This window comes from Salvelinus sp. IW2-2015, linkage group LG10 (assembly GCF_002910315.2).
Source record: "Salvelinus sp. IW2-2015 linkage group LG10, ASM291031v2, whole genome shotgun sequence".
NCBI classification, from domain to species: Eukaryota; Metazoa; Chordata; class Actinopteri; order Salmoniformes; family Salmonidae; genus Salvelinus; species Salvelinus sp. IW2-2015.
Genome location: NC_036850.1, coordinates 15,192,904 through 15,202,474, shown reverse-complemented (window position 1 = coordinate 15,202,474; position 9,571 = coordinate 15,192,904). Strand labels below are relative to the sequence as shown.

At 40.1% G+C, this 9,571-nt stretch overlaps 1 protein-coding gene across 1 annotated transcript in view; it reads left to right on the top strand.

Moving 5' to 3' along the window:
* The window catches only part of LOC111969350 (alpha-parvin), an 8,404-nt gene extending 3,919 nt beyond the window's left edge, over positions 1-4,485 (top strand). Inside the window, exons 3-12 of the mRNA XM_070445406.1 lie at positions 37-146; positions 303-443; positions 1,461-1,576; positions 1,677-1,735; positions 2,758-2,777; positions 2,927-2,988; positions 3,075-3,143; positions 3,247-3,348; positions 3,455-3,527; positions 4,395-4,485. Of these exons, the coding sequence (XP_070301507.1) occupies positions 37-146; positions 303-443; positions 1,461-1,576; positions 1,677-1,735; positions 2,758-2,777; positions 2,927-2,988; positions 3,075-3,143; positions 3,247-3,348; positions 3,455-3,527; positions 4,395-4,471 (829 nt within the window). The 3' untranslated portion in view covers positions 4,472-4,485. The remainder of the gene's footprint in view (positions 1-36; positions 147-302; positions 444-1,460; positions 1,577-1,676; positions 1,736-2,757; positions 2,778-2,926; positions 2,989-3,074; positions 3,144-3,246; positions 3,349-3,454; positions 3,528-4,394) is intronic.
* The last annotated feature ends 5,086 nt before the right edge of the window (positions 4,486-9,571 follow it).

Genomic DNA, 9,571 nt, shown 5'->3' with positions numbered 1-9,571 from the left:
TTTGTATGTGCCTGTTAAATTCCATATAATGTTTTGTATGCAGGTACTCATAGACTGGATKAATGATGTGCTGGTGGGGGAGAGAATCATTGTCAAAGACCTGGCTGAGGACCTCTACGATGGGCAGGTTCTCCAGAAACTATTTGGTAAAGTATTTCATTCCCTCCAAAACGTCCCTTCTATGCTTGCAATGCAGCACATTATTCTCTGGAATTTGTCTGATTCCAATTGGATTTGATGGTCCTCCCTGTGTTCTCGTTGTATGTGACAATAAAACATATTTATTTATTTTTGTGTTACAGAGAAGCTGGAGGGTGAGAGGCTGAATGTGGCTGAGGTGACCCAGTCTGAGATAGCCCAGAAGCAGAAGCTGCAGACAGTTCTGGAGAAGATCAACGACACTCTGAAGGTCTCAATCAGAAACATCAAATGGACCATTGACTGTAGGTGACATGTTTCACAGAGCGCTGTTTCATTCGAATCCCTGGTATTCTATTAATTTGTTAATGTTTTTTTGGAATGTGTTGATCAKAATTATTATTATGCCAATGGTGTGTGTAAAAGARAATGTAAAGGTAATGTAATAAGGTCGTTATTTTTTTTACCCTGCTTGTTTGGTCATTTTGTTGGGTGACAGAGAGGCACAGAGAAAGTTCACATTGGACTAATCTGCACCCTGCTGACCCTCTGACATTATGACCATAGAAGTAATCCCTGTCTCAAGTGGTGGGAGGTCACGGTACTCAGCAGGTCAACGAAAAAACGTCCTTTTTAAATTAGGTTTTTTGCCATGTTTATTTTTTAAGAATATGCTGAAGCCATGTTTTTTCCCCCATTGGTTTATTATTCTTTGGTGTATTGTAACCCTCTAATTCTCTTAAATTGCAGTTGAATTTTCTTTTTATCCTTTGTAGATTATCTAAAAGCCCTTGAGGAAATCAATAGGATTGTTTTTGACTGTGATCAAAGGACAGCTAATCCCTTTGTTTTTCACTCATATCCTCCCATACAGGTTCTCTAAATAGTAAATGTAATATTTTTTTGTGGTAAATTATCATATTGCATTTTTATTTTGGAATTCTATCTTTCAAGAAGTTGTAATTTGCAGCTCGTTGTATCAGTCACTTGAATAGCTTTGACACTACAGACAACAAGAATGGAATGGGTTGTTACAGTTTCTAACAAAGGCACATTACTTCTACCCCAAAGACACAAGTTCAGTTTGTACCTGACACTGAGATCATTGTTTTGTTTTTGACCTTTGTTTAACCTTCAACTTGGCATTGTGAAAGCTGAGAGTCACCTATCTTGATAATTGTGGAAAAAATTGCATTTCTTCTTATCTTAACCCTGCTCCAGTGCACCAGTGTGTGCATCATCTGTTTAATGACAATGCCGGTGGATGTACTATAACATTCCTCTCATTCCCTCCCTCTTTCCTTTCCTATGTTCTCCCCTAGCTGTCCATGCTAAAAGCATCGTGGCCATTCTCCATTTATTGGTGGCTCTGTCTCAGCACTGCCGCGCCCCCATCCGCCTACCTGATCATGTGTCCATTCAAGTTGTGGTTGTACAGGTATAGTCCTTTCCTGATACATTTTGTACTATGAAAAGGGAAACCCTGAAAAAAAGTGACATTTTTGTCAAATGTCATAATTGTCTGTTTTTCCCRACAGAAACGGGAGGGGATCCTGCAGTCTCGCCAGGTTCAGGAAGAGATCACAGGGAACACGGAGTATGTCTTCACTGTCATCCTTTTTAAATAACTATGTACAGATGTCTGGATGAAACTACCCAACTTGTCCTGTCTTCCACAAGGCCTTTATCAGACTCTCAGGGTATGAAGAGAAAATGTTGGAAAATTGTTTACAGAGGCAGCCAAGAAAATGAAGGCCAATGTTGAAGGAAAGAAGGCCTTAGAAACTTGTCAGTGAAGATTATGTTAATTGTGTCATTTGCTTTCCATATTCGAAGTTAATGGAGGTATAAGTATGAGGGACGAGAACCGAACACAATCATGTACTTTGCCTTGGAAAGGTCATTCAAAACAAGGTGATTATTGGGCGAATCACATGTCTGTAAATATCTGTTTACAAATTAGTCAGCAAATGAGTCCGCTGGGCATTGAAGCAGTTGGAACAATTGAGGGACTGATGAGGGGAATGGAACGGCTTCTCCCGGTCTCGCGTTAAAGCGGAAAGACAATGCGGACACGCCAACTCCTTGGGGGGTTGATATGGACAGTTGGAGCCCCATGCTGATGGGCAGATTTAGTGAGGGGAGGGGCGTTCGGGGGTTCTGCTCCTGCCAGCCACACCACCGCTTTATGGAGCTGCATCTGATTAATAGTGGTCCAACGGGTGCYAATCAGCTCTGGAGATAAGAGGGAGGGGGCCCTGGGCTGTTGTCCTGCGAGGGGCAGCAGCTGCTGAAGCATGTCTCTGCCGGGGYAGATTGGACCGTGAAGACAAGCCACTGCCTCCCGGGCACATGTCCACCAGGCAGGCCCACCACACAGCGTTTGATCGGACCGCTCCTGGGATAGAACCACAACGCAAATCTCTTTGTTTGTCTTACTGCCTGGCCGTCTTGATTAGACCATCTGCATTCAGTTAATATTTTTTCCAGTTTAAACAAAGTCCTAGTTTATTTTGTCTTCTCATTTGAACTTGTCTGTTTCGTCTAATGTCTTTCTACAGCACTGTGATTACACAGTCCGATACCAGTGCTGAAATACMTTGTTCTCTTCTCTTGCAGGGCTCTATCAGGAAGACATGGTAAGCATTTTCACTTTGTTCTAATAAAATAAAAAATGTGTCATATTACCATGCATTCATTTTAGTTAGTTTGCCATTACATTATTACTATTTTATTACTAAAATGAACATTCTGTTATTGTAATCATTTAACRTCTATTCAATTTCAGAGCGAGATGCGTTTGACACCTTGTTTGACCATGCACCAGACAAGCTGAATGTGGTGAAAAAGGCAAGTCTCCATCCTAATTCWAAAAATKGAAGGTATTCYTTGTTTGTGTAACATTTAAATTGACTGAATACCTGCCCTTCTTGCAGACTCTGATCACCTTTGTGAACAAGCACTTGAACAAGTTGAACCTGGAGGTGTCTGAATTGGACACACAGGTGAGATGGCTTTGTTTCCCTTTTAATATACCTGCTTATGATTTTATGATGAACATTGTCATTATTAGTATGTTTTTCTAGCTGTCATGTTTGCTTCTACAAGTTTGCTGATGGTGTGTACCTGGTGTTYCTGATGGGACTGCTTGAGGGCTACTTTGTTCCTCTCTTCAACTTCTTCCTAACGCCAGAGCATTTTGACCAAAAGGTAGGCTACATTGTAAATCGGACTAATTTTCATCTCTTACAAATAGTTTACAGTGAGCTGCTTGATGGCCTGGCATGGCTCATGCTGGATCTCTTTTCCCATATAGGTGCACAATGTGGCTTTCTCCTTTGAACTGATGCAAGATGGCGGCCTGGAGAAACCCAAGCCACGAGCAGAGGGTGGGTGACTTCATTCTGTACACATACATTGTTTCTGAAAGAAAGATATATGACAGCAGATTTTCAACATTTTGTCTTACGGGATATTAAAAAGAAGGGCAATATTTTTCCCTTGTGGCAGTATTCACTCAACACTCTATATATAATCAGAACATGCCTTCTAATCATAACAACCGAGAGAAATATTTCCATTTTAGTCATTCAAGCAGACACTCTTATCCAAAGCGAATTATAGGCACTACTTTGCTCAAGCGCAAATCAACAGAATTTTCACCTAGTCGGTCGGCTTGGGGAATCGAACCAGCAACCTTTCAGTTACTGGCCCAACGCTTTTAACCGCTAGGCTACCTGCCGCCCTATTTGATGTGGGATGACTTTTTCCCCCTGGGTATTACTATGTGACCGTTGTGTTAATTGAACTGAGGCCTGTAATAGTTTTAATGGTACGGTCAAGCACCAGTGAGTGGCACATGACTGCATTGGGCTGTAACATTAAGTGTTCCCCTTTAGCTTTGATTTAAAGGTGGTTGCATGCCAAATTATAGCAATAGGCCTKCTGAAAGCACACTGCAATCAAAACAGCTTCATGGAAGCATCTGTTTTTATAATGCATCTTTTCTCATAGTGTAGATGAAAGAGGCCAGTTTTGCCTCACTGGATGTAATGGGCTAATGCAGATCTTATAGGTGTTGTGTCTTAAGTATACAGTAGCTAGCAACAGGAGCTGGTTCCAATTACAGGTAATGTTTGAAGAAGGTAACATATCGCATGTAAATCATAGCTCTGAATCTGGGTCATTTTAGATTATTTTCTTGTAAATGTTTCCCAGACTAAAGTCTGACTTTGGTTTTTATGATCTTTTGGCAGATATTGTGAACTGTGACCTGAAGTCTACTCTGAGGGTGCTCTACAACCTCTTCACCAAATACAGAAATGTGGAATAAAGATGGGAACTTCACCGTTCATTCAGTTATATCGACGTATCTATCAAGCAAATGCCCTGTTTAGATCTATATTTCAGGGCAAACACGATGCATCTAATAGGGAGAGCACACCTGTGTTAGCTGTGTCCTGCTGAAGGCTCACTAAAACACCAGTACAGCACAGTATGTTGTAAAGTATTTGYATATGAAAAGACAGATATATTTCAGTATTATTGAAYGTTAACTTAATGAATTATTGATTATGCCGTCGTATTGTTGAGTCATTGCCATGTTGAATTGTTCTTGACCATGTCATTCCGGGCCGACACCGTTTGAAGTCTACTTGGATTCACTTGCAACTACATGAAGGATCAGAATACTGATGTATGGAATGTATGACAGCTGGGTTTGTYCTTATCAAAGTATTTACTTCCATCTTTTGAAAGAAGTCAGAAGTTTTGAATTGGCTCAGAATGTTTTTGATTTTTGTGCTTAAAGCAGTGGGACCACATAGAGTACGCACTATTAATTTATATACTGTCACGCTGCTAATTTATATACTGTCACGCTGCATATCTTTACCTTTGTATGGTTTAGGTCTAATATGATATATTTTAATACTGGTCATTGTGCTTTAAAAATAGTCTACCTTTAGTGACATTGGCTCATCATTTACCAAAGATAGTATTTTAGATAAATTATATGAAGCTGTTAGTCTTAAAAATATTTTGTACTTATCCAAAGCATGATGTATGGCTAATTTTGACTATTTGTTTATAATCTATTCATAAAAAAAGGTTTGCAAAGTAATGTTCCAGAGCAGTGTTTACTAAAACTACAGAACAGCAAAACCCCAGTACAGAGTGCCAGTTTCTTTCTTTTTTTATGTCAAGAGCGGAGTATGAATTCAAACGATAAAACATACACTATATTCAACAGACCTAGCTAGTAGTGCTGAGAATGTAGTGTGGGAGTTTGACCAAAATTGATTCCGTTGTGTACTTTAATTTGAAGGTTGTAATAATTTCTTTCTATGTTGTGGTCTGAGTGTAGGTTTGATTATGAGCCTTGTGCTGTAGCAAACTTGTGGCATTCCTTCGCATGAAAACTTGTATGCTCTGTATTGTTAATATGCTATATCATCAATTGAAATATAGAAGAGCACAAGAAAATGTGGCACCCGAGTGGCGCAGCGGTCTAAGGCACTGCATCTCAGTGCTAGAMGCGTCACTCCAGACACAGCTTGGATTCGAACCAGGGTATCACAACCGGCTGTGATTGGGAGTCCAATAGGGCGGCGCGCAATTGGTCCAGTGTCGTCCAGGTTTGGCCGGTGTAGGCCGTCATTGTAAATAAGAATTTGTTCTTAACTGACTTGCCTAGTTAAATACATTTTTTAAATAGCATCAGYATTTGGTGGTTTTAACATATATTGACTTTACCCAACTGTTATTACACCTGACATTGTACCGTTTCATAAACAAATAATACTGTATGGGACTGTGGATGTTGGCGGAAGTGGCTGCTTTACAACGATAACTTAGCTTACAGTATTCCCAAGAWGTAGAGGTGCTCTACATGCAATTCATGAATGAATTTGCTAACCACACACTGACTGAATGGCTTTGCTAAGTGCTTAGCTGCGAATAGGAAGGTCACATMTTTCCTTTGAGTAACAACACTACTGAGCACAGCACATAATGCATGACAAGGGTACAATAGAAGTTTTAGTGGAATTTCTTTGTGCCTGATTTGATCTATGTAGCATGTTTCTTTTATTTAATTGCTTKTTTTTAGGAGTTGAAATTCACTTCTTTCAATTTACAGACACTTAAGATTAGTTAAGATGCTTTTAGTGTGTCATGTCAACTGATTTAATTCAGCACAGAAATGAGTGAGAGAAGAAATGAGTGAGTTACCTTATTTGAGTCTTCGAATAAAGTAGAAAATACTCATAGCTCAGTTCTTTGTTTTCTTGATATTTCTGTTTTTACTCTTGGTCATTTCTCTTGTAACTGAGTTGCTATCTTTCTATACATCATACTGTATAACCTCTGACCCTCTGTTGTCTTCATCTWGCTTTTTGTGGTGCGTTTAACAAATACCACTATTTCCATGAATTGAAGCTCAGAACTGAAGGCTTGGACCTTCAGGGGAGAATGTGACAATGTATTTCAGTACTTCATTGTTCTGACACATTTCTGGTCATGCTATTATCAGTCAAGCCCAMGGACTAAGAGCTCTGCGTTTTCATCAGAAAGCTGAAATGACCATCCATAATCAACCATTGTGCGCAAAGGTGTTTTGAACAGGAGCCTTTGCAGCCATTAAAGTAATTACCRTCCCATCGCATCTTCTACATCCCTCCCTCCATTCATTATATAAAATAAGCCTCTACGCATGACTAACAGACATGATACTCTTTTGCCTCCGTAGTATAAGAGCTGTTCTTATGCTGAGAAGACAGACGCACACACAAAGGTGAGGCAAGAAGTGAGTAATACTACTGATAAGTGGTTCATAGTTATTACAGGGTTGGCACTTTATGTTGGCATCTATTGATTGGCACCACGGATTCTGATCTGAAAGAGTGAATTGGTCCTTCATTGAAGTTACTTGAAAGCTCCTATTTTCTATGTAGCATATGGGTGTAAAGGCTTTACCTTGTACTCCTTTTGTATGGATGGTTTGTTAAATTTCTTGCTGAAGATTGCTTAGCCATTTTCCCTGTGTGCAATCAGTTTTTTCCTTTCCATGATTCTTCAAACACATTTCAACAATAGATTGAAAATATTGATTTATGTTTGGTAAGAGTTTTGAGATTTTCTGTAATTAAATCAGGTCAAGGGATTAGCAGATAGACAGCAATACATATCACTTTTAGAGACACATCATTCCTGTTTGTTGCTTAAAAAAAATTCTAAAGGGAGAGATTCTTAATTTGCTTAAGAGATGTGCAGCACTAAAGTGATTTCTAGATGGCAGGACATGAAACTCTGCTTTAAAAACATGCTTTTGTGTGATACTGTAAAACCCTCTGCCTCATACAATCTGCACTCCCATCTGGTTTTAATCACATTTTAGAAATCGGTTATGCCATAATCTCTCTCTAATGGCCGTGGTTTACTGGCAGATACCTTTTGCTGAATAGACAGTGACGTTTGTAGATGGAAAGTCCTGCTTGGTTTAGATAGATTCATCTGTTTTACATGCGATGATGTGAAAGAAAAACACTATTTCAATGAATAATGTTTTGACCAGGATGTAGGTGTCTTATTTAATGATTACCAGTTACCTCTTCAAGAAGTTCCCTCTTCAAGAAGTTCCTATCCTTTGTGGGGGGGTAATCAAATTCCAAGACAAACCTGTAGCTACCTGTAGCTGTTCTTCGTTCTATTCACATTGTGTCAGGTTACTACAAAATTCATGCTTACTGTATAATGGTCTTCCAGTACCTTAAGAGTTGTACTCAAAGAAGAAAATGTTCTCCGCATGGTTGCACACCTTCATGTGATGTGATTCAGAAATAGCACATAGTCCTCTATGATGAGACAACAATGAAAGGATCTGCATGGCCACGTTGGACTCATCATGTGATGGGGTCCTTGTTGTTCTCTGTTGTGCACGATTGGTACAATGACATGCCTCTGAGTACCAGGATGACCATCAAAGGCAGCAGGCATTGATCCGTATCTTCAAACACTGCATTATGGAATTGAATTAAAGAGACATTTAGTGCACAAACATTTAGACATCAAAACCTCAGCTGTTGCCTGGAGACTAGCGAAACCGGCTGTGTGAGAGAGAGAGAGAGAGAGAGAGAGAGAGAGATGCAGACTGAACTGACATACAGACAGAGGGTAAGAATGCACAAGGACTGAAATTGCCCCTCCTTGTGAGAGGCCCAGGTGTACCCTGTTATCCACTGTCTGTAATTCAGTCTGCCTGCTGAATTCCCTGGTGGAGTATGCAGTAATTCATGTTTGGCCCTTTGTCGCAATTTGGCCTTTTATCAAGGCACTTTTTTGCGGTCAATTACTATTGAATGTTCATTTATATACACAGATAAATATATTTTCCATCTTGAAAAAATGACATCCTCACACTTCATTGTTTTCAATTGTCTTCAATGTATCATTGTTCAATACATCACAATGATTGGTCATGGAAAGTTAATTTGAAGTGGGGGCTGTGTACAGTGTTTTACGTTTTAAGGTCATATGAAGTTAGACCATAGAGAGAAAACATTTTGCAATGATGTGTAAGTCACTGACTGAGCTCCGGCTCTACTATGGCATGTTCATACTGTAGTAGTCGATATACGTAGCTCGCTCAATGTTCCTTAGTACGTTCACAAAGCACTGTTTCTAAGTGACCACAAGATGGCATCTGCTAACACATTTGGTTTGTTTGCGTGATGCACTTGAATGTCTATAGTTCCCAAACAAACTCCAACGCATGTTCAATTTTGGCCAATGTCAACACCAAAATGGCCACACACTATGATATACTGTTTTGTTATAATAATTGAACCTTCAGGTTTTGAGGAATCGTTCTGGTATTTCATTTTCAGAAAAACATTTTACTTTATGCAAGATAAATTGATTTCAAATGAAGTGTAAGTGATCATATTAATAGAACCAACCCAGAGCCACCTTAGGTAATACCAATTTCTCTATATAGTTTGATTGAAATGATGTGGGCTTTTTCCACCAGAGAGAGTGGTCCTCAGCTCCTTGCTAACCCCTCTCCTATCTTCTAATAAAGCCAATCAGTGCACCGTCAGAGCAGAAAGCCAGTGACGATCTGCACCTGGCCTTCCAGGGCCGTCTGATTAGGAGAGGTCGGAGGGCAGGGCAGCCCGGTTCACCTCTCTCCCCAACATCTCCCCATCCTCCCCAACCAGCAGCACCCCAGGCCTCCCCTGGAGCAGAGGCTCCAGAAGGATCCAGTTCAAAGCCCTGCCACACCAGACCTTTAGGACCTTATCTGCCCAGGAGTCAGGCAGCAGGCAGCTATCCCTGGATGCTTCTGTAGTGACAAATGGTACTGTAGAGCGCAAATCCATATCTGGGGTAAGACCTATGTAATAAACACTGAATGAGAAACGTGTCATTTAAA